General features: G+C 41.6%; 1 protein-coding gene and 1 pseudogene across 1 annotated transcript; one reads left to right on the forward strand and one right to left on the reverse strand.

The window, feature by feature from the left end:
* Positions 1-14,514: 14,514 nt before the first annotated feature.
* On the forward strand, positions 14,515-14,790 carry LOC114494921 (annotated as a pseudogene).
* A 3,027-nt stretch (positions 14,791-17,817) lies between these two features.
* On the reverse strand, positions 17,818-23,377 carry LOC114494922 (HLA class II histocompatibility antigen, DO beta chain-like). Its single transcript, XM_036022586.1, is given in 6 exon segments — positions 17,818-19,536; positions 19,991-20,130; positions 20,132-20,270; positions 20,715-20,750; positions 20,753-20,857; positions 23,241-23,377. Coding segments are annotated over 6 exon segments (609 nt in total). The 5' UTR covers positions 23,332-23,377; the 3' UTR covers positions 17,818-19,438.
* Positions 23,378-26,164: the final 2,787 nt, after the last annotated feature.

Raw genomic sequence — 26,164 nt, forward strand, 5'->3', positions numbered from 1 at the left:
ACTTTGAGGTTTCTTAATGCATCTAAAGTGGTCTCATGCATTTTCCCCCTTTACTTATTTATTTACTAAAGTATAGTTTGAATACAGTATTCTGTTGGTTTCAGGTGTACAACATAGTGATTTGACATTTATGCATCATACAATGTGAACACCACACCACACTAAGCCTAGCAGCCATCTGCCACCATGCAAAGTGAATTGTTGCTATTTTTGGCAACACAAATGGCCATAGAAGGTATTATGCTCAGTGAAATAAGTCAGACAGAGAAAGACAAAAACCATATGATTTCACTTACATTTAGAATTTTTTTTAAATTTTATTTTAATCATTGTTCAAATACAGTTTTCTCACATTTAGAATTTTTTTTAAAAGTCAAAACAAGCCCTGGCTGGCATAGCTCAGTGGATTGAGCGCGGGCTGGAAACCAAAGTGTCCCAGGTTCGATTCCCAGCCAGGGTACATGCCTGGGTTGCAGGCCATAACCCCCAGCAACCGCACATTGATGTTTCTCTGTCTCTCTCTTTCTCCCTCCCTTCCCTCTCTAAAAATAAATAAATTAATTAATTAATTAATTAAATTAAGTTAAATCTTTTTTTTTAAGATTTTATTTATTTATTTTTAGAGAGGGAAGGGAGGGAGATAGAGAGAGAGAGAGAAACAACAATGTGCGGTTGCTGGGGGTTATGGCCTGCAACCCAGGCATGTACCCTGGCTGGGAATCGAACCTGGGACACTTTGGTTTCCAGCCCGCGCTCAATCCACTGAGCTACACCAGAAGTTAAATCTTTTTAAAAATAAATTAATTAATGAAATAAAAACAAATGAGCAAACAAAATGAAACAAAAAAGACTCATAAAAACAAAGAACAAACTGCTGGTTGCCAGAGGGGAGAGGGGGAAAGAATGGATGAAAAAGGAAAACGTGAAGGGGAATATAGTCAATGATTGTATGGTAACTTTGTCTTGCATTTGGTATAAAAACATACTTTCTCTTTTCCTGCCAACTCTGAAATCCCAAAATCTTTTCCCTGAGAGAAACTATCCTCTCTTCAACTGCAGGGGTTGAAAAAAGGAACGTAACAAAATTCTTTTTCCTAAGGAGGAGGAATCTGGGCTGTCAATAGGAGACCTTCCAAATTCTACCTGACATTTGGTCAAAATGCAACACACCTAACCCTAAGCCCCAGTGCCCCCAAGAAATGAATTCCAGATCTGGGGTCTCTGGAGAGCAGCTGTCCAGAGCACCGCTGTGGTGAGCCACGGGAGCCCTCAGCACTGTGAGAATAACCATCACAATTCCGGCTACCATCCTAGGGCTCTAGGGGATTGTCACGGTCATCTTTCCACACTTGAAACAGAAACAATTTCACAGAAACATTGGCAGACAGCTCAGCTGCCACCAGTTCACCTGATGTTTCACTTTGCAGAAAATGAAAATTAGAAAGCATTCTATGAATTTGGGGATTGGACAGTTTTTAGGGGAAGAGCCAATCAACCCAATAATGTAAGTTCTCACTTGTCTCTGGGTAAACACTTTGGATGAAAGCTCTCAGTGCAAACATTCATTCCTGGACCACCTTCTTGGTGCCAGCACTAGGTCATCACCAAATATCACTGAACTTTGTGATGCACTGAAAACACGTTTGGAAGTTTCAGGAACCAAGAGAAGAATGAGATTTGGAGTACTTCTTCCTGGGACATTTATTTAATTTCTCTGGTTCTTATATTTGGAGTTTAACAGTAAGAAAATAGGAAGAAATGAAATGTTATTCTCTGGAAGAGAAAATAATTAAAACCTGTTTATTTTCTTCCTTGACTTAGCACTGAGACACCGTGGGATATGGTATAAGATGGTGATGATGGATGGATGGATGATAGATAACAGGCAGACTCGGGGAGGGCGAGGGGAGGAGAGCTTGTGTGTGTTGCCCGTCTGTTTCTCCGTCACCTCTGCACAGAAGCAGCGTGAGAGGCTCATTGTGCATCAACAGCTGCAGCTCACACTGCAGGCCCAGCTCGGTGCTGTGCTCACCGAGGAGGGCAGACTTCCTGCAGAGCGGTGAATGTGGAACAAAGGGGGAGAGTCTGGGAAAAGCCTGAAACATCTCACCACATAAGTTATGGACTCACTGGAGAAGTGGGAAACTTCTAAGGCCAGGGGTCAACCGCAGAAGGAAAGGCACCTGCATGGAGAGTCTGCACTCCAGGGCTGGGACCTCACATCCTCATTGCTCCCCCCTTTACAGGCCACACTGAGTAGGTGGCCCTGTCAGTGCAGATGTCTGGCTTACTCTGGTACCAAGAAGAGAGGATTCGGGGACAGATATTTGAAAGTTGTCTGGAAACAGCCACAGAGCTTCTGGGGACCTTCAGCCTGAGGAGTTGTGATCTCAGGCTGGGGGAGGGGCACGTCTCTGGTTGATGGGAAGTTGAAAGCTGGCCTCAGTACGGGCCAGCGGCTGGCAGGAAGGGTTCCCTGCACCAGCATGCTCTACCAGGGGTGGGGCCTCTTCCCTCATAGCACAGCGGTCAGTTAGGGAGGGAGACCTGTGTGGCTGCTCTGTGCACAGCCCCGTGGTCGGAGAACAAACAGCGAGTGGTGGCTGCAAATATGAACCCCTAATTAAAAACTATACATATAAAGTCAGAGTTGCAGAACTGCCAAAACTGGTTTGTGCCCAAGTTGTAATTTTGCATGAAGAAACTTACAGAATATTCTAAGGCCAATAAGGGCAGGAGTTTTAATACATCCCCCAAGAAACACCAGACAGTGACTGTGTGTGTCTATCTATGCATATGTATGAGTTTATATACATGTGTGCCTGTACATTCATATTCAGGTGAGAGGTGCTAACAAAATGTTCTCCAGGGGAAAACATATTGTAGCAAAAATAAAGAAAATAATATATCATTTAGATATTGCTAACAAAAAGAAAATCTTTCCAGTTCTCTTGCAACTAAACTGCTTTAAGAGGGCATGAAAACTTTCATAGAATAATTAAGACTAAAAGACTCAAAATCTCAAAACAGAAACATTGTTGATATTATACAAATTAGCAAAAGGAACACAAACTGAAGCTAAAACACCTGAGTCTTAGAACTGGCCTGACCACTAGCTGGCTGTGTGACCCTGGATAAACAATGTAGAACAGTACAGCCTAGATTTTTCTACTTCGTTCTTTCATTAAACAAATATTTATGGAGCGGCACTATTCTAGGCCCTGGGAATACAGCAGTGAAAAAAATAGGCAGCATTTGTGCCCTTCAGACCTTGGTTCGAGGACCACATTATGCTCCACAGCATACATGGACTGACCTCGGTTCTCTCTCTTGTCCCTTCCAGGCCTTCCACCTGCTCACGGTCATCTCATGGTGACTGGGGAGCTGGCCGGCGCCCTGGGGTCACAGGAGAGCCAGTTCGCCAAATGGACTTACTTCTTGTAACTCTTAAGTTTTAATTAACCAGATTTTGTTTGTATGCATAAGACCATTTTGTAGATTATTAAATTAAATTTGTCTTTGAGCTAGGTTCCTATCACTGGAGACTTTGGTGATAAAAGTCAAGCAAGGTGATTAAGAACAGCAGCCGAAGATGGATGGACCTACGGTGAATTATGCTAAGTGAGCTAAGTCAGACAGAGAAAGATAAATACAGTGATTTCACTTATGTGGAATCTAAAGAACAAAATAAAGGAACAAACAAAACAGACTTACAGACACAGAACAGACTGATGGCTGCCAGAGGGGAAGGGGGTTAGGGGGCTGGCTGAAATAGGTGAGGGGGTTGAGAAGTACAGATCGGTAGTCACAAAACAGTCCCGGGGATGTAAAGCACAGCATAGGGAATACAGTCAATGATGCTGTAACAACTGTGTAAGATGTCAGCTGGGTATAAGGGGAACCACTTTGTAATGTATGTGATTGTAAAACCACTATGCTGTACACCTGAAACTCATACAAAATAATACTGAGTGTAAAGTGTAGTTGAAAAAAGTTATGATGATTTCTTAAACAAAAATTTAAAAAACAGCAGCGGGGTGGGGCGGGAGACTCAGAGAAAATGCCCAGCAGTGAGGACACGGCAGCAGGAGGCTTCCCTCCAGCTGGCCGCTTCCCACCAAGACTTCTCCCTTTCCTGAATCGCCACACCCCCACCGCTCCTCTCAGAGCCTCCCACATGCTCTGTAATGTGAGAAAGGAAGGAGACAGGAAGGCCAATGGGGAAAGCTCCTTATAAACCGAGGGTTTCCACGGGGATTCCCTCCACTGAGGAAGGCAAAACTCAACTTAAATTTTGGTCTCTGTCGCCATCTGGCGGTTGAAGTGACACATCACATCCTCGAAGCATTGTTGCAGGAGAACGGGGCTCAAGTGTAAGATTATTTCTGAACTTTTCCCAGCTAGAATTTTTTTTGATGGTTAATCTAACATCATGAGGGTGTCTCTCTCTTTGACATGAGATCCCATCTTATTTCAGCTTATACCTGGCTTATGAAGGGTGTGGGTTTATTAAATGAGATCTTTCTGTCCCTAAAACCCCACCCACTGAGGACCTGTGACTGCCTCTCCATCCCGCGGCACACCCTGTGCCCCAGCCCTAAGAGGTGCAGGGGATAAATACATATGCATAATTTTCCTCCCACCTTCTAAGTTCTAGGCTGGGCTAGTAGTCAAATTATTAGGGACAGATTAACAGGAGAAAAATCAAGTTTTAATACATGCACATGGGAAATTCACACAAGCACAAAATCCAAAGACAGTGAGGCAACACTTGGTATATAAGACATTTTTGGACAAAGAAGGAACGGGGACAGGGAGTTAGAGTTCCGAAGTGAGAACAGGAGGTTTACAGGCAGGTGAGGAAGAGCAGAATACACGTGGCAGTCAGATTCCTCAGGCAACTTGGAAACCATGGGACCCAGGTATCTAGCTACCAGGCCTGCAGTCTTCCTCACTGAAGCTAGGGTGAAGGTCCTTAGGTGATCAAGCCAAGGTTCCCTTCCCAAAGCAGGTTTTTCCGTCTGAATCTCTTGGGCAGGAAAGCAGGGTGGGTCAAAGGCTCCTTCTGAGTCTTGTTTCTTAATAAACATCTTAAAATCAATATCCTAAAAAAAAAGTTTCAAGGTGGCAAAACTTGGGGCTCTTGCACCTCCTTGGTACAATGATGAAAAAAAAATCTTCCTGATGGAGCAAGGTGGTAGAAACACAGCATCTGGCCAAATCCTGGGGACAATCTTTGCTTCCAGGGGCACTCCATAGAATCTTAGTCTCTTAGCAATCACGTAGGCTCAAGCAATCAACACGAAAAATAGGCTGGAGGGAGCCTGGAAACCTTCTCACTGACAATCCATCAAAAGCTGTGCCTCCAAATTCAGGACAAAACTCAAAGCAGCAGAGACGAGTGAGTATGGTGTGATCAATGCTGCTGCTCACCACCCAAATCAGAACGCAAGAGACATGGAGACACCCTGAGCTTGAGAACCACAAAAATTAAAATCTTCACCAGAGCAGGGAGAGGGCAGGTTGGGAGCAAGGTGATACATTGCCACAGGTGGAGGAGGCTCAAAAATGTGCCCATCTGTGTTTTGTTGCCCTGGGAAGGTGATGTGGCAGCAGGCAAGGACAGGACAGACTGTTTTGTTGTGGAAGTTGGTAATGGGGCAGGAGCAACGAAATAGTCATTCATCATTAAACTCCAGTGTGAGGAACAGTCAACAGAGCTCCGAAGATATATAAAAAATAAATAAGATGTGGTGCCCTCTTTATCATCTAGAAAACATAAACAAGGGGGCACAGGTGAGATAAGTCTAAAATACACTGGAGTCACAAAGGATTAGGAAAACTTACTATGGGAAAGACATTCCAGCTGACCCAGAAGGACATGAAGAATGGCTGCCAAGTCTAATGACACTGGAGGGGTGTGGAGACGGGGAAAGATGCCGGGTTTTGAGAGAGGTGATATACTTGGGATTGGTAAGTAGGAGGGTGCAGATGAAGCTAACAGGTTAGGGACAGATGTCTCATTATCAGGCTAAGGACTGTCACTTTAGTCTGCAGACAGCCAGGGCCTTTATGCAGGGTGATGATAAGGAAAGCATTGGATTGGCCAAAACATTCATTCAGTTTTTCCCATAAGATGATGGCTCTAGCAATGCTTAGTCTTTAACCTCATTTAAAAAAATTTTTCTTCAGATCGTGTTGTGACAGCTGCCATATCAGCATGTGTTTTTTTAAAAAACACATCAAAATTGGTGAATTTTTGTGTAGCCATTTTAATTTTGAAGATGGAAGAAAATACACATTTTCAGCATATTATGCTTAACTATTCCAAGAAGATAAGGACACAACTGAAACAAAAAAAAGAGTTGTGCAGTGTATGGAGAAGGTGCTGTGACTGATCGAACATGTCAAAAGTGGTTTGTGAAGTTTCGTGCTGGAGATTTCTCACTGGATGATGTTCCACAGTTGGGTAGACCAGCTGAAGTTGGTAGCAATCAAATCGAGATATTAGTTGAGAACAATCAACATTATTCCATGTGGGAGATAACTGACATACTGGAAATATCCAAGTCAAGTGTTGAAAATCATTTGCACCAGCTTGGTTATGCTAGTCACTTTGATGTTTGGGTTCCACATTTAAGTTAAATGTAAAAATCCTCCTTGATCATATTTCCACATGCAATTCTCTACTTAAATGTAACAAAAACATGCCATTTTTAAAAGAAATTGTGATAGGCAATGAAAAGTAGATACTTTAATGTGGAATGGAGGACATCGTGGGGCAAGCGAGATGAACCACCACCAACCTCACCGAAGGCTGGTCTTCATCCAAAGAAGGTGTTGATGTATATGTGGTGGAACTGGAAAGAGGTCCTCTGTTATGAGCTCCCTCCAGAAAACCAAACGAGTAATATCAACAAGTACAACTCCTAATTATACCAACCGGAAAGCTCCACTTGACAAAAAGCATCTGGAATTAGTCAACAGAAAACGCATAATCTTCCATCAGGATAACATAAAACTGCATGTTTCTTTGATGTCCAGGCAAAAACTAACAGCTTGGCTGGGAAGCTCTGATTCGTCCTCCATATTGACCAGACATTTCACCTTTGGGTTTCCATTTATTAGGTCTTTAAAAAAATTCTTAATGGAAAAATTTCGATTTCCTGGAAGACTACAGAAGACATGTGGAAGAGTTCTTTGCTCAAAAGGATAAAAAGTTTTGGGAAGATGGCGTTATGAAGTTGGTTGCCTGAAAGATGGCAGAAGGTAATGGAACCAAATGATGAATATGTTGTTCAATAAAGTTATTGGTGAAAATGAAAAATATGTCTTTCATTTTTACTTAAAAACCAAACAACACTTTTGGCCAGCCTAGTGCCAAGAACAGTTTCATGTTCCAGGAAGAACACTCCGGCTGGGAGGTGGGCTAGAGGGACACAAAACTGGAGGCAGAGAGAGCAGTGAGATGGCTGTTAGGGCAACACAGGGCAGGCGTGATGGGGCCAGAACTAAAGTAGGGGGCGGGCGAGTTTCCAGGAGATGTGAGGAACTGGTGCCACCTGCTGTGTCTCCATCAGTTGTATGTGGGAGGGGAGAGGGTAAGAGCAGGACATGCTTGGGAGAGCAGAGGGAGGACTCCAACCACTGAGGACAGCAGGACAGATGGAGATTTAAGGAGAAAGGGGACATTCTCCATTTGGATATTTTTCATGCACTGTGGGTCATTCAGATGGTTGGCAGAATAACTCCCACCCCTGGCCACTGCCATCCAAACCCCCACAGCTTGTGGTTACCTTACATGGCAAATGAACTTTGTATGTGTGATTAAGCATACTGACATGGGACAGAATCCTGGATTATCCAATTGGGCCAAATATAATCACAGGAGTCCTTTATAAGTGAAAGAGGGAGGCAGGAGAGTCAATGAAGGAGATGTGATGATGGAAGCAGAGGTCAGAGTAAAGTTATTTCTGGAAGGAGCCACAAGCCAAGGCTGGTATGTGGCTTCTGGAAGCTGAAAAAGGCAGGAAATAGATTCTCCTCCAGAGCCTCCAGAAGGAACACAGACCTGCGGACACTTTGGTCCCATGTGACCTACTTCAGGATTATAACCTCCAGGACTATCAAATAATACATTTGTGTTTTTTAAGTAACTAAATTTGTGATAATTTGTTACAGCAGAAATAGGAAACTTGTACATCTTATAATTGAGATGCAATATAGCTCAGAACTCAGGCTCTGGGATCAAAAGGATTTGAGTTATTTTTTTTTAAGATTTTATTTATTTATTTTTAGAGAGGGAAGGGAGGGGGAGAGAGAGAGAGAGAGAGGGAGAGAAACATCAATGTGCGGTTGCTGGGGGTTATGGCCTGCAACCCAGGCATGTACCCTGGCTGGGAATCAAGGATTTGAGTTCTTATTATAACTCTGTCACTTCCCACCCATGTGACTCTGGGTGTAGTTCACCAACCCCTCTCAGCTTCTGTTTTCTCACATGTAAAATGGGGCCCTCTAATAGAGTTTGTGTCTGGAAAGAGAAAATGGGAGGCAGCAAGGTCCGCTGTTCTTCATAACAAGCCATATAGAAATACTGGCATTGCAAACTATGTCCATATATGTTTAAAAAGTAAACTAACTCTAAAATATTAAAATACTCAGGGAGATAAAAAAATTTTATTTCTATTTTCTGAGATGAAAATATATATACACTTCATTTTTAATACCCTTCAGAAAAAAGTAATTACCATACTTCTGAAATTTATAGAAAGTTGCACACAGTTAATATTAAATTTATCAGAATATATATCTTAGATCAGAATTTGTTTAATAGATATTTAATTAACAACATTAAGCCAAAATGTTAAAAATATTCTGCTAAATTACCACTGCTATCGTCCAGCTTAAGAGGGCTTAGGAGACTGTCAGCAGAGGAATAGGGCTTGCCCTTCTTGCACAATAGGAAATGTGAAACATACTAGAAGATTCTGGGTGTTCATTACACTGTTAAGTCAAAACAGTTCTGCTGTCGATAAACAGAATATACTAAGAAATGGACAAAAGTGAGTCACTTCACTGGACAGTGAGCTACACAAGCAAATAAGGCAGTTCTGAGAGCAAAAAGAACTTTCCAAGATTAGAAATAAACTCTGATAGATGATTTGAGATACAGAATATTTGGAAATAAGTCAGAATTCTGTGTGTGAATTATTCCTAAAATATAAACAATTATGACTTTTGAATGCTTTATTAATGGAGGTTACATCAACCTAAATAATCTTGAATGTAGTCTTGGCCCTCAAATGACACGAGGACTTGTCTAAGAGGAAATACATAGCACAACAGGCTGTTGAAGAACAGAAGCTACAGCACATGAGGAGGTCCTTCCCTGGTAACAGCAAATGCATAGTAACTGTGAGTCCAAGCACACATGCCACTCGTTTAGGAAAAAAAGATAGTAGGAGTATGAAAAGGAATCAAATTCAAGTGCAGTCACATAACAAAACTAAACTGTATGGCCAGTCAAGATGGAGCCATAGGTAGACACATTTTGCCTCCTTGAGCAACAACAAAGGGAATTATAACTAAACCTCAAAGCAAATAACACCCAGACTGTCAGAAAATCAAGTTGTATGGAAGTCCAACAACAAAGGATTTAAAGTAGCCACATTCATCCAGGCGGGTAGATGGGGCAGAGTTATGGAGATGGGCAGAGATATGAGGAGATATGGCATGGCATGGAGAGGCAGCAGCAGTGGTGGAATGCGGGTCCCACACTCATGTGTGGTGGATAAAAATCAGCAGGGATACCTCACAAGCAAGCAATTCCAGCCTCAGGCCAGAACACAGAGCCCAGGGTTCCAGCACCAAGAAGATAAATCCCTATAACTTCTGGCTGTAAAAACCAGTAGGGGTTGGGGTGGCAGAATAAATTGCCAGATTTTCAGGAAACTCTGCTTAAAGGACCTGCACAGTCTTAGAATGTACACAGACCCACCCACTCTGGGATCGACAGGGAGTGGGTGAAGTGACTGGAAACAGGGCAAGTGCCAGGCAAACCTCCAGAAGCCAGACAGCAGTACTGTCCCCTCTCTGAGCCCTCGCCCCACAAAGAGCCACAAAGTGGTGAATCACACTGCCCCACCCTGATGATTACCTAAGGCTCTGCCCCACGTTGTTACAGATGCCTTTTCTACAGTAGGACACACTACAAAGACAGGGAGTCAATGCAGCTCTACCTAGTACACAGAAACAAACACAGGGAGGCTGCCAAATTGAGGAGACAAAGAAACATGGCCCAAATGAAAGAACAGAACAAAACTCCAGAAAAAGAACTATATGAAATGGAGATAAACAATCTATCAGATGCCGAGTTTAAAACACTGGTGATCAGGATACTCAAAGAACTCATTGCATGCAGCAACAACATAAAGGAAGAAATGAAGGTCACACTAAATGCAATAAAGAAAAATATACAGGGAACCAACAGTAGAAGGAAGGAAGACGGGATTCAAATCAATAATTTGGAACATAAGGAAGAAGAAAGCATTTAACCAGAACAGAAAGAAGAAATAAGAATTTTTTAATATGAGGATAATATAAGAAGTCTCTGGGTCATCTCCAAATGTGCCAACACCCGAATCATAGGGATGCCCAAAGGAAAAGAGGAAGAGCAAGAAATTGAAAACTTTTTTGAAAAAATAATGAAAGAAAACTTCCTTTATTTGGGTGAGGGAAATAGACATACAAGTCCAGGAAGCATAGAAAGTCCCAAACAAATTGGACACAACAAGGACCACACCAAGACACATCATAATTAAAATGTCAAAGGTTAAAGACAAAGAGAGAATCTTAAAAGCAGCAAGAGAAAAGCAGAGGAGGGTCCTTTGTAGGGTCCTTTCCCTACAAAGGAGTTCCCATAAGGCTGTCAGCTGATTTCTCAAAACAAATTTTGTAGGCTAGAAGGAACTGGCAAGAAATATTCAAAATGATGAAAAGCAAGGACCTACACCCTAAATTATTTTCACCAGCAAAGCTATCACTTAAAATGGAAGGGCAAATAAAGTGCTTCCCAGAGAAGGTAAGGCTAAAGGAATTCATCATCACCAAGCCATTATTACATGAAATGTTAAAGGGGCTTATTTAATAAAAAGAAGATAAAAACTATGAACATTAAAATAGCAACAAATTCACAACTATCAACAATGGAATCTTAAAAAACAAAAACAAAAAACTGAGCAAGCAACCAGAAAAGGAACAGAACCATAGATATGGAGATCATTTGGAGGGTTATCATCTGGGAGGGGGACAGGGGAGAATTTGGGGAAATGTACAGGGATTAAGAAGCATAATTGGCCCTTGCTGGTGTAGCTCAGTGGATTGAATGCAGGCCTGCAAACCAAAGGGTTCAATTCCCAGTCAGGGCACATGCCTGGATTGCAGGCCAGGCCCCCAGTAGAGGGCATATGAGAAGCAACCACACATTGATGTTTCTCTCCCTCTTTCTCCCTCCCTTCCTCTCTCTCTAAAAATAAATAAATACAATTATTTTTAAAAAAGAAGCAGGACTTCCAGCCAAGATGGAGGCATAGGTAGACATACTATGCCTCCTCGCACAACCAAAAGAAGGACAACAACAATTTAAAAACAAGAAACAGCCAGAACTGATAGAAAACCAAACTATCTGGAAGTCTGACAACCAAGGAGTTAAAGAAGACACATCCATCCAGGCTGGTAGGTGGGGCAGAGACAGACAGCCAGGCAGAGAGGACTTGCGGCAAGGCAGGGGGCTAGAAGACCCACATGGGCAAGGTGGCAGCTGGCTGATTCAGAGAGGCGGCGGATTGTGGAGCAGGGAGCACAAGACTCCAGCTGGCCAGCAAGGCGCCTGCAGGCAGACAGGCAAGGCGCAGATTGCAGACTGGGCAGTCCCACATTCAAGTGCAAATAAACCAGGAGAAACAACTGGGGAGCAGGAGGGAGTGTGCAACCTGGGGCCCCAGCTCAGGGAAATAGAGCCTCAAACCACTGATTAAAAACATTTGTAGAGGTTGAGGTGCTGGGAGAAACTCCTACCCTCACAGGAGAGCTCACTGGAGAGACCCACAGGGTCCTAGAACATACACAAACCCGCCCACATGGGAATCAGCACCAGAAAAGTCCAATTTGATTGTGGGTAGCAGGGGAAGTGACTGAAATCCAGCAGAGAGTAGAACAAGCACCATTGTTCCAACTCGGACCCCTCCCCCACACAACATCACAAAGGTGAACACCTAAGGCTCTGCCCCTCACTATGTAACAGGTGTGACAAGATTTTAAAAAATGGCCCAAATGAAAGAACAGATCAAAGCTTCAGAAAAAATACACCTAAGCGATGAAGAGAAAGCCAACCTATCAGATGCACAGTTCAAAGCACTGGTGATCAGGGTGCTCACAAAATTGGTTGAATTTGGTTGCAAATTAGGTGAAAAAAATGAAGGCTACTCTAAGTGAAATAAAGGAAAATGTACAGGGAACCAATTGTGATGGGAAGGAAACTGGGACTCAAATCAATGGAGTGGGCCACAAGGAAGAAAGAAACATCCAACCAGAAAAAAAATGAAGGAACAAGAATTCAACAACACGAGGAGAGGTTTAGGAACCTCCAGGACATCCTTAAATGTTCCAACATCTGAATTATAGGGGTACCAGAAGGGGAAGAGGAAGAGCAACAAGTGGAAAACTTATTTGAACAAATAATAAAGGAGAACTTCTCCAATCTGGCAAAGGAAATAGGTTCCCAGAAGTCCAGGAAGCTCAGAGAGTCCCAAAGAAGTTGGACCCAAGAAGGAACACACCAAGGCACATCATAATTAGCCAAGGTAAAAATGAAGGAGAGAATCCTAGAAGCAGCAAGAGATAAGGAGACAGTTACCTACAAAGGAGTTCCCATCAGACTGTCAGTTGATTTCTCAAAAGAAACCTTACAGTCAAGAAGGGGCTGGAAAGAAGTATTCCAAGAAGTCATGAAAGGCGAGGACCTACATCCAAGATTGCTCTATCCAGCAAAGCTTGCATTTAGAATGGAAGGGCAGATAAAGTGCTTCTCAGATAAGGTCAAGTTAAAGGAGATCATCCTCACCAAGCCCTTATTATATGAAATGTTAAAGGGACTTATCTAAGAAAAAGAAGATAAAAAATATGAACAATAAAATGACAGCAAACTCACAATTGTTAACAACCACACCTAAAACAAAAACAAAAGCAAACTAAGCAAACAACTAGAACAGGAACAGAAACACAGAAATGGAGATCACATGGAGGGCTATCAACAGGGGAGGGGGAGAGAGGGGGGAAAGGTACAGAAAATAAGTAGCATAGATGGTATATAGAAAATAGAAAGGGGGAGGGTAAGAATAGTATAGGAAATGTAGAAGCCAAAGAACTTATTATATGATCCATGGACATGAGCTAAAGTGGGAGGAATGTGCAGGTGGGAGGGGAGTGAAGGGGGGAAATGGGACAACTGTAATAGCATAATCAATAAAATATATTTTTAAAATATAAAAATAATAATAAATTAAAAAGAAGCATAATTGGTAGGTACAAAATAGATTGGGAGATGTTAAGAATAGTATAGGAAATGGAGAAACCAAAGAATGTATATGCATGACCCGTGGGCATGAACTAAGGGGAGATTGCTGGAGAGAAGGGAGTTACTGGATGGAGGGAGACAAAAGGGGGAAAGCTGGGACAACTGTAATAGCATAGTCAATAAAGTATATTTTTAAAAATTAAAATTAAAAATTAAATTGTATGAAGCATAGACCAAAATAAGCATTTAAGTAGATGAAACAGTATCAATTTATGTTGGAAACCTGAAAGTAAATAAATATATGACATAGAGTCCATGTTCAAAGACTTTATGCAGACAGTTAATGAAAAGAATTTAACTTATTTGACAACCAGTAGAAAAAGCAGCTGTAAGAAAAGTATCATTTGAGTTATGAGGTACATGTATGGAGTTTTAGGTTGCATAGTTCAATACCTACTCATGACAAAATGCTCAGAAAAGTAGGAATAGAAGGGAACTTCCTCAACCTGATAAAGAGCATCTACAAAAACCTAATAGCTAACATTATACTTAGTGATTAAACACTGAATGTTTTTCACCTGAAGACTGAAGACGAAGCAAGGATCTCTCCTCTCCCTCATTCAACATAGTGTTGGGAGTTCTAGCCAGTTCAATAAGCAAGAAAAGGACATTAAAAGCATACAGATTGCAAAGGAAAAAAAATAAAATGGTTCCTATTTTCAGATGACACTATTGTCTATGCAGAAAGTCCAAGGAATCTACACGTTAACTATTAGAACTAAAAGTGAGTTCAAGAAAGTCACAGGATACAAGATAAACACACAAAGATGAACTAGCTGCATTTCTATATACTAGCAATGAACTCACAAACACCAAAATTTAAAAATACAATACCATTAAAAATTGCTCAAGATTTCTGGAAGTGATTTCCACATAAGAACATGCCTCTCATTAACGACCTCCTTCATCCCTCTCCAGAAGAAGAGGAAACACTAGAAGAAGTGCCTGGTGCAGAGCCCCAATTCCTACTTCATGGATGTGAAATGTTCAGGGTGCCATAAAATCACCACCGTCTTTAGCCAGCACAAAGGGTAGTTTTGTGTGTTGTTGGCTCCACCGTCCTCTGTCAGCCTGCAGGTGGAAAGGCAAGACTGATAGAAGGATGCTCCTTCAGAAAGAAGCAGCGCTGCCCTGGCTGGTGTGGCTCAGTGGATTGAGTGCCAGCTTGAGGACCACAGTGTCACCGGTTCAATTCCCAGTCAGGGCATATGCAGGCCAGGTCCCCAGTTGGGAGCGTGTGAGAGGCAACTGATGGATGCACATCAATGTTCCTCTCCCTTTCTTTGAAAAGACAAATTACAGGCTATTTGCAAATCACAGAACTGACAAAAGACTAGTACCTAGATATAATACAGTTGGCTCTCCATATCCGTGGGTTCAGCATCTGCAGATTCAACCAACCACAATCAAATATATTCCCCCTAAATTGTTACATTGTAGTGAAGCTTGCAATTATTGCATCTGTACTGAACATGGGCAGACTTTTTTTGTCATTACTCCTTAAACAATACAGTGTAACAACCATTTACAGAGCATTTACATTGTATTAGGTATTACCAGATGGTTTAAAGTATATGAGAGGATGTGGGTAGGTTATATGAAGTGCCATTTTATATAAGGGACTTGGGCATCGATGGATCTTGGTGTCTGTGGAGGGTCCTGGAACAAATCCTCCATGGATAACAAGGGATGACCCTATAAAGAACTTTCAAAATTCAGTAGTAAAAGACAAGCAATCCATTAGAAAGTGGGTAAAAAGCATAAAGTGAGATTTTACTAAAGAGGATATATAGATGTATACAATAAGAGTATGGATATGAAAAGATGTACAACATCATTAGCCATTAGAGAAATGCAAATTAAAGCTAAAACAGCATATCACTACACACCTATCAGAATGGCTAAAATTAAAAATAGGGACAACACCAAATGCTGGTGAAGATGCAGAGAAATGGGATTACTCAGACACTGCTGGTAGGAACATGATACAGTACAGCCACTCGGGAAGCTTCTTTAAAACCTAACCATGCCACTACCATACAACTCAGCAGTTATATTCCTGAGCATTTATCCCAGGGAATCAAAGATTTGTGATCACACAAAAATATACACATGAATGTTTCATCAGTTTCATTCATAACAGCCAGACACTGCAAACAAACGGTCACATATATATATCATGAAATCCTACTCGACAATAAAAACACAAACTGGAGACACAAGCAACAACCTGGCTGACTCTCCAGGGAATTAGGCTGGGTGGGAAAACTAACCCCAGATTGTATACTATATGATTCTATTTATATAACACTTTGAAGTGACATTATAGAAATCAAAAAGGATTAGTGTTTGCCTGGGGTTACGGGAGGGGCAGGAAGGGAGGGAAGTGGGTGTGGCTGTAAAAGGGCTGGTGCAGAAATCACAGTGATGAAAATGTTCTGTCTCCACCACATCAGTGTCCACACCCAGGTCGGGACAGTTTACAAGATAGAACAGGGAAAGCGTACCTGGGATCTCTGAATTATTCTTATCAGTGTATGTGAATCTACAATTATGTCAAAATAAGGGCAGGTCTCACTTTATTGTGATTCTGATACCATGTTTTCATGAACTTGGAGTCAAGACCCTCCCCCAGCAAAAAAGATTACAACTCACTGAAGGCTCAGGTGATGGTGAGCATTCTTTAGCGATAGAGTATTTTTCAATTAAGGTACATACATTGTTTTTAGACATAATGCTATTGTACACTTCACAGACCACAGTATAGTGGAAACATTATTTTTATATGCTCTGGGAAACCAAAACATTCACATGACTCACTTTACTGAGATACTTTATTGTGGTGGTCTGGGACCAAACCTACAGTATCTCCGAGGTATACTTGTGAAAGCTTTATTTTTAAAAGTACGTTAAAAATATTTTCAACAAAACTAGGTGATAGGGTACCTCCATGAACCTTAAAATACAAGTTGGTGGGGACAAGCCACTGAGAGTCACATGGTCTGCCTGGAATCAGTGTCTGTTCTGCCGTGCAGGGGAGCAACCAGGCACTCCACGCATGAGGATATGGTAGTTGCCAGCCAGCCGACAGGCACTCCTCCAAAACCACAGCAAAGCAATACAAGGAGAGCAAATGAAACTGAGGATTTGGGAGGAGGGTCTGCCCATTCCAAAATCAGGTGCACACAGTGGCCCTGGGGAAGATCAGAAGGGCATGGAGTAGTCTTCCCACTTGAAGTCTCTAAACTGACCCTCCAGGCACCTTCCCAGGGCAGTGCCCTACGTCGAGGAAAAATTAGAGGTGGTAGAATCGAGAATGAGCCAGATAGGGACAAGGAGAGAAGGAAGTTCAAAGTAAGAGGTAGAAACTTGAACTCTCAAAAAGCAAGCGTTCATATTGCCAAGCGCTACAAGAAACAGCAGAAGAGAGAGCTCCCTAAAGTCAAGGACATGCTCCTGGCTGTGCCTCCTTCTAAAGCCCAGGACAATGAATGCTGTACAGGCAGAGCAACAGAAGAGGGTGAAAGCTGTATCTCATACAAAGTTCATGTCAGTAAGAAATGTGGAAAGCAGCATAAAATCTTTACAACGAAGGCACACCAGAAAAATTATGCTACCAAAAATACTAAATTATAATCTATTTCAAAACAATCTTGAAGTCATTAAGAAAGTATTAGAAGATATAAAATAATGACAGTGACAATCATGCTACGATATAAAAATTAATCACAACAACACAGCTACACCCTAAATTTACAAGATATAATGTCAATTTATCAAATAAAAATAATAATTTTTTAAAGAATTAGAAAATCTCGGAAGTATGATGGCAATACTAAGAAAATAATTAGAAAAATGTTTAAATCCATTTCAGAAATGAAGAGTAAACTAGAAGGAACAGAAGAACAAATAAACATAATGTAGAAGACCTCAGTAGAATGAGAGAAGGTAAAAAGGAGGAAAATTTTTAATGAAAAAGAAATGAGATTTAAAGGATTCAAGAAAAATGACAAATATTGAAGATATGAAAAAAAAGCCCTAACATGTAAATGATGAGTCCCCGAATAGGAAAACCCAAAGGAAATACTAAAAGAACATAATTCTATAAAACATTCCTAAAAATTTTTTAAAGATGAACAACATAATAAATATATATTCTAATAAAATTTATGAACATAATAGAAAAAAAGAAAATATCACCAGGGCATCCCAGCAAAAAGAATGACTTAATAATTAGATTATCATCAGACTTTTTAATACCAATGTTACATGAAAATACAGAAACATTATTTAGATGCTGCAATAAAGCATATAAATGAAGGAAGGATAGATTAGAATACCCCCAACCTGCAATCCCCAGTGAATCGAGGGACCTCAGCAATAAGCACCAGTGATTCCTAACGTCACAAAAAGACAGACAAGCAAACATTGTGTTCCTAGTGGCAAAACCCACACCACCCCCTACAGACTTTCTAAAGGAGCCCAAGCTAAGCCTGATCCTGCCTCTGCATCCAGGTGCTGGCTTGCAGAGGGAGCGGGGAATGTGTTAAACTGTCCCTGGTATCTGTCATCAGCAAAATCCAGACTACGGAAAACTCTACAAGTCAAATGGCTCAGGCTTTCCTACATATTAATCATTAGGAAAAGAAAGGCATGGAGGAGAAACCTGTGAAGTATAAGAGACATAGAGGACAGCTAAAGAAATATCTAAAACTGGTTCCCATCATGGTCAGGATACGACTACCATCCACAGGAGGAAGGGCCTTTGATCAGCCTGCAGCGCACAGGCTGCGGTGGCTGGTAAAGTTCTGTTACCTGACCTGAGTGGGCATTACATGGGTTTTGTCTTAAACGATTTAGTAAATCATATATTTGTGCTGTTATCTGTATCTCAATTTTATTTTACATTTTAAAACTTTTTTAAGAGGGAAAAGAAAACTGACCGTCTGAGCATTTGTCTTTGTAGACTGTGGAGACTGCAGCTGGAAGAGGGAGACTGGGGAATGACCACTTACGGGGTTAGGGCTGGACCACAGAAAAGGAAATGGTTTGGGACTGGAAGGAGTCAGGTCTGAGCAGGTTTCTGGACACTGTCCTGGAAACAGGGACGCATGACATATACTAGTAGGAAGAAGAAGGGCAGAAGGATGACAGATGCATGATCTCAGAACCCAAAAATCTAGAAACAGTTCAGGACTCCTCCAAGGCCTCACAGAAAAGGCTCATTCCAGAACACTGACCTCATGAGTGCCCTTTATTTGGCCCACGCCACTCAGTGCTACTTCAGGCTTCAGGGGCGAAGCTTCAATTAGGACCCTGGTGTTTCTGTGGTGGAAGAACAGCTCCTGAGACCTTCAGGGACAGTGATAAAAGTCTCATGAGTGACCCCCACCTTCACATTCCAGGGACTCAGCAGGTGGTGCCTCCCAGCCAAAGCCACCTTACATCTCTTCCTCACGACGTCCCACTCTGGCCAAAGGACTAAGAGAACCATCTGAAAGACCAGGAAGAAATTACACAGACAGCTGAGCATCCACATTATCTTGGAATGAAAGTGAGGGAAGAAACATGACGCCCCAATGAAGACTAAATGTTGTGATTAATTGAAAGGCAGCAGATGATGTGCATCATGACTCTGCCCACCCCTGTTGGTTTTGGCTTCAGAAAAGACTGTCCTACAGGTCCCTGAGAAGTACAGTCACCCTCCCCTGCCTCACACCTTTGATGTTAGGAAAACTGGGAAGTGAGGAAACCACAGGACAGGTGGCAGGGTCCTCCCCAGGGACTCATTATCTTTCTGAGCCCTCAGATGGATCTCCAACCCACTAGAAGGAAGATCAGCCCAAGCAGGAAGGCTGCCACTCTGCTTAGCATCTTTCTCCAAGAATATTCAGATTGGGCTCCTATGGCAAACATGCCTTTAAGTCCGTATAAAGCTCCCACTGTTTGATGAACCTTCCTGAAATCCCAGAACCTGTGCTGGACAGCAATACAATGCTATCTGGAGAAAATAAATTTAGAAATGGTTCTTTGAAAGCAAGGTTTGCGCCCATGGAGTTTCTGTTACAGATTCGTACAGCTCATAAGAATGCCCCCTAAATACCAAGACCAAAGTATTAGAGGATACTGGCCCCCAGTGCTGGAAGTAAGTGACAAGGTGATTAGACCTCCTTATTTCTTGGAAGATTAAGGGTAGATATCTGCCATGTTTTCTCCCACTTTGCCTCAAGGACACCAGTGACACCGTAACTCCCTCAGATCAGGAGAAAAGAATTAGTGCTGTGACTGAGGTGAGTGTGGAGGTAACACAGGCCCCTAATCAGTCAGTACGACCCTGAGTCCGGCCCAGATTCTCACTCCACTCCACAGAAACAGGGCTCAGCAGGCTGACGTGATCAACAAGGCAGGTGTAGACACCTCCCAGTTCTGGAGTCATTTCCAGCATCACCATTGTGTGAGAGTTCCAGTCTTCATTCCTGATAAGGCCAGTGGACCTGACCACCTCTTTCTTCCTGCCCATTCCAGGACCACCTGATTCTGATGTACCCTGGATAGAAGCCTGTCACGGAGCACAGCAGCACTCTGTGGTGGCGCAGCATTGGGGGTATTTCCAGATACACTGTCACCTCTGGTTGTGCTAGGAAGGAAGAGAAAACTGAGACATTATGAGAGAAAACCACAAAGCCAACTCTGGAGTTTCTTTGGGGACTATCTCTCTCCCTAATCTCTTCCCAGATCATGCTCTCAGAAACTGGAAATGTGAGAAAATCTCAAAACCAAACATGTCATTCCTCCCAGCCCCCACCCCAACAAGGATGTAGGCCTCAGCAGACACTCCCACAATTACCCCCTATGCTTGACATTACACTGGCCCTTAAAGTCCCTGAGAACCCAGGAACCTGGGACCAAAATCAAGTGAACTGATCTGTGAGGATAATGAGTGAGTCACAGTTGGGACAGAATTTATACACAGACTCCCTGGCTCCTAATCCACTTATCCTGAAGCTAGAAATTTCCCGACAAGGAAGAAGAATGATGGCCGGAGATCCCTGATCCCACCAGACCTCGCCCTCCACCTCACCTTCTCTCCCCACAGGGAAGGGTGCCCCAGGTTGCAATTGTGCCTGCAGAGCACACCCACTACTACAGAAGCTCTCCTTCTCTCCAATATATCCAGCCCACTGTTCCACAGTTCAGCACCAGGCCGTATGTTAACTTTAATACCTCATTTCTAATCTGCTTATGTTCTGCAAAGTAATTTAATTTTTCAAAGCTATTCAATCAGTCCTCATGGGTTGTTTAAGAAAAAGTGTGGCTCATTTGTAGAGCAGTGTGCTATGATCTGAACATTATATTCCTCCCAAATTCGTATGTTGAAATCCTAAACCCCAAAGGTGATAGTATCATTAGGTGGGGCCTTTGAGGATGCTGTAGGTCATGAGGGTAGAGCCCTGATGAATGGGATTAGTGCCATTATAGAAACAGCTCCAGAGAAATCCCTCACCACTTCCACCATGTGAGACACAGTGAGAAGGCGCCGGCTGTGAACCAGGAAGAGAACCTCCACCAGAACACAGCCACGCTGGTGCCTGATCTGGGACTTCCCAGCCTACAGAACTGTGAGAAATAAATTTCTACTGTTTATAAGTCACCCAATCTGTGGCATTTTGTTATAGCAGCTCAAACAGACTAAGACAGTGAGTGATATTTGTCTTAGATTTCAAGAACTGGAAAAGTTTAAGAGACATACTGGCAAATGGCTCTGCGGTAGTCTCAGTTGGTATGAGTTCTAGTTCTAAACCCAGTTGTTTTACACAGAAACAGACACGGACCCTCCCTGACCTGTTTCCCCATTGATAGGGGCGGGTTTGGGTTCACATCCAGCAACACTGAGGGAGAGCTCAAAAGCATAGTATTAAGTGAGAAAAAGAAAACGTGATTCAATGCACAATAACATCTGTTAAAATTTTTAAATGTGCAAAGAATAAACAATGTTACATTTTAAAGGCCACCCTCATACTTAAAGACATACCAGACCTATTAAAATGGATATCTGAGAAAGAGAGGGGTGAGAATGGAGACAAGGGGAGGGAGGAGAGAGTCTTTTCACTGACTGATGACTGCAATGTCTGTGAACTCACTGGGTCAGAGTAACTCCCTCCTGTGCGCTTGAGAACAATAATAAAAGAAAATTCAGGTGGTTAATAATGCAGGTTGGCAGGAAAGATCTCCCTGAAGAAAGGGCATTGGAGTTGAGACTTGAAAGATCATTGTTACTGATCTTAAGTTGTAAATTTACTTTCATTTCCAAGTTCAGAGGCCTCCTCCAGGAACCACTGAGCTGAGCTGTCAGGACGGCAGGATCCTTCCTGGGTCAGCCACAGTCCTCTCTCCCTCAACAGCTAATTTCTGAAGAGGCTCTCACTTCCAGTTCTCTATTCCCTCTTGCAGTCAAAATCAGGAGAAACATACCGTATTTTGCCACATATAATGTGCACTTTTTGCCCAAATTTTTGAGGGAAAAATAGGGATGTGCATTATACATGAGTATAATTCCATATCTATATGTTTTTAATTAATTTATTTATATTTATGCATTAAAAGTGTAACTCTAGAAAGCAATAACGATATCCTTATACAAAATAATGCCCTGGAATATGATCATCAGTTTTATTTCTAAATATAAATAAATAATTGAATTAAAAAATTAAAACAAAAGATTTTTTTCCCTGAAAGTTTGGGTCAAAAATGTGGCTGCTCATTTACATGGCAAAATACGGTATTTTTTTTATTTGCCATACCTCTGGTTCAGATTAAGACTTGGGCTGGATGTTTTTCATCTGTGTTGTTTAATGGACATTATAATCTCAAAGAGGTTTCTATTGTCTAAGAACAATGATCTCCCACCCACTCTCCACCCCACCCCACCCTACCCCAACCTCCAGGTTTTTTCTCTTTTGTCATTAATGAGACTTTCAAAAGGGTTTCATTCTTAGTACATTATCCTGTTTTCTGCTGATAAATATGTTTTCATTGTGTAATATTGCTTCAGATTTGCATAGCCTATCTCCTCAGCTAGAAAAATAACAGCAATAAATACTATACCCTGTAACCTGAAGACAGGGATAATGTACTCAACTTCTCTAATTTCTCAAAATTGTGTGGTACTATTCTAACCACATAACATGGTCTTAACAAATGCAAAAGAAGCAACCTGTTTCCAATTTCTTGTGTCCATGTATAACCCAGTTGAATAAATATAGAAACAGTCATAATCATCAGAGCAAATTCCCCACGAAAAATGGCAGCTTTTCTCAGACTGCCTCCTGACTGACCTTGATGCAATAAAAACGATAAGCAAAATAAAATGTTGCCCTTCCTGCCTCCCTACTCCTTGAATCTGTGGCTCTGGTACAAGAAGTCCCTTTCCCAGCAGTGTGTATGGTAAAGAGGTAAGAAGAAACACTTTTCTGTCAAAGGGAAGAACACCCTCCTGAAAGCCAGAAGCCACTCCCCATTGTGCCTGTAGCCTGAACCTACACAGAAAGGAATCCCTTCCTCATATCAAGTATTGCATACACGCCTGGAAAAATCACTCTGTTTTTACCTGGACAGCCTCTGCCTTGAGTGATAGAGGAATCCAGCCTGATTAGATGCACTGGCAGAGCTACCACCCAGGGAACCCACCCAGAACCCATTCTGGAAGGAAAAAACGGGACAGGAAAACCATCAACCTCTTCAGAATGGGGCTTGCCCTTACATAGCTCAGTCAAAAATTATTCATCAAGTGTATACCCTTGCTGGCCTCTCTGAGATTGGAAACTCCCCACATTGCTAACCAATCAAGATAGAGAAGATTTTCATCATTAGGTGCTGGGTAGAATAGTTTCATAAAGTTGTGTTATACCAATCGAGTATTGCTTACCTGCAGAATCACTGACAGTAGTTTAGGTATGTGGAAAATGGTTTGGGAAAAAAAAGAAAAAAATGTTCTACACAGTAGGTGGTCCTAGAAGAACTGGGCAGATTGTTTATTATGTATCCTGATGTCCTCATTTGGCATGTCTCTGGCCTGTCCTCACCTATGGGTTGGTTGACTTTGTCAACAGAGAGTTTGTTAATTAAGAAGGAAGTAGACAGAATTTTGAAGCATATGCCTTAAGACCAGTTAGTACAGCGATTATCAGAGAAGAAATAGAAGAGACTAGGAATGTGGGAATAATCTAGAAAATATGCTTTCCTATAAACCAAACAGCACCACAAAAAGCGGGGTGCAGGGGGGACACGAAGAGAGGATTCTCAAGAGAATAAAATGCTGCAAAAATGTTCAAGAGGATAAAATATTAAAATACATGTTTATATTTTATGATTATTGGGGCACCAATAAACTTCATTAGGACATAGAGTGTTAAATGTTGAAGCTGTATTTCAAAGAGTAAAAACTAAATTGGAAATGAAGGCAGTAGATATAAACAGCCCTTCAAATTTTGCAAATCCTGTATTTTTCTGGACTATAAGACACACTTTTACAACAATTTTTGCTTCAAAAGTTTTCCCCCTATTTTCCTCCTCTAAACCCTAGGTGCATCTGGGATCTGCACCATAAGACACATCTAGGTTTTAGAGGAGGAAAATGGGGGAAAAAATTTTGAAGCAAAAATTGTGGTAAAAACAGTGTGTCTTATAGTCCAAAAAATGCGATAAAAATAAAAGAAAAGATGACCCTGGCTGGCGTAGCTCAGTGGATTGAGCACGGGCTGCAAACCAAAGTGTCGCAGGTTCGATTCCCAGTCAGGGCATATACCTGGGTTGCAGGCCATGGCCCCCAGCAACCACACATTGATGTTTCTCTCTTTCTCTCTTTCTCCCTCCCTTCCCTCTCTAAAAATAAATAAATAAAATTAAAATCTTTAAAAATAAATAAATAAAATATAAGTACTTTAAAAAAAAAGAAAGAAAAGATGAGACTATCACTTGAGAGGAAAGCAACACCAGGCAAAAATTACTTTTAAGATGGGAAAGAACTTAAGTTTCTGAAACAAGTAGAGGACGTCTGTAGATAAGAGAGATTGAAGATAAAAAAAAAAAAGAGAAGAAAGGAGAAATTTCTCCCAAAATGCTGAATAGAATCCAAAAATGAGAGAGATTGTCATAAAAAGGGATACTTCTTCACATGCAAGAATGAACACAGGCAGATTTGGGAAGAAAAAGAGAGAAATGAGGAAGCTCCAGTTGTATGACTTCAATGAAGTCATTTTAGAATAAGGCAAGATTTTCTGCTCAAAGAGCTGCAATAAAATATATTTGATAACTAAGGAGGGCATGAGTCTGTTTTCACCAAAGCAGTGTCTCAGTAAGTGTATTATCATGTATTTGGGATAGAGCTATCTGTGCTCAATGCTATGGGTTGTACAATGATGAACAGACAAGTCCCTTGTCCTCCAGATATCAATAACCTCAGTGCAGAGACAGGGAAACAATCTACTGTAATGTAAGGAAGAATGAAGCTAACTTTGTAATGACCAAGCACGCAAAAAGAGTAATTTTAACTTAGTCTAGAAAGAGTCTATGATGTAGTTAATATTTGATACAATTGGCCTAACAAGCAGAATTTTAGGATTCAAAATACCCAGTACATGTGGACAACAGAGGAGATAAACAGTGAAACAAAAAAAGTTTATTTGGAATCCCTGAAAAAATACTTGTTATCCACAAGAAATACGTATGCAAACTACTTCATTGATGGGAGCAAATACAATAGAATTTTCCTTCTTTTCACTAAAGGAACACAGGCTTTGATGGGTAGGTAAGGTGGGATTATGATAGTTGACCAGGAGACTCAGGAATACTTGAGTGATGCCTTCCCAAATATGCTGTGATGCCCTTGAGAAAGCTTGACCCATAAATAGTAATAGCAAATTGTCAATCAAAGCTTTACTCTACACTTAGCTGGTCAAATCCCTGACATCCAATAGTCTCATGGGAAGCTTCTCTGAAGCATGTAACCTCAAGTTAGGTCTCATGTTCCCTCTTAAATCCCACTGTGCCACCAGCCAACTGTAAATCCTGAAGAATTAAGAACATCCAGTGCTGTGGGAAGAAGAAAGATGATTGGGTCACAAAGGGGCTCTGTTCAAAGTAACAGGAATAGATTCAGAAAAGAGAAGTAAAATGCTACTATGGAACCTTTTAATGTACTATGACCACCCCCCAAACTCTTACTAAACATGTCCTGCTCTGGAATCTGACCAATCAGAATAAGTTCTTCTCTTGAAGATCATGACAAATAAAGGAAAAGATGCAGAGAAGTGGAAAATGTCCTCGGCTTCCTAGGCACATGGGAAACTATACCTCCTAGCCTCCTGGGACTATGTGACTAGTTCTAGCTAACGGTTAGTGGGAAAAAAGGTTCTTGGTAAAAAAATGAAACTACCATTGCATGATTCTTCTTCTCTTCCCCTCCCAAGTCAACCAAGACAGCCTTGTGTTGAAATGTGGAATCAGAGTATAAAAGTAGTCTAATTAGCTGAG

Source organism: Phyllostomus discolor, chromosome 4 (assembly GCF_004126475.2).
Source record: "Phyllostomus discolor isolate MPI-MPIP mPhyDis1 chromosome 4, mPhyDis1.pri.v3, whole genome shotgun sequence".
NCBI lineage: Eukaryota > Metazoa > Chordata > Mammalia > Chiroptera > Phyllostomidae > Phyllostomus > Phyllostomus discolor.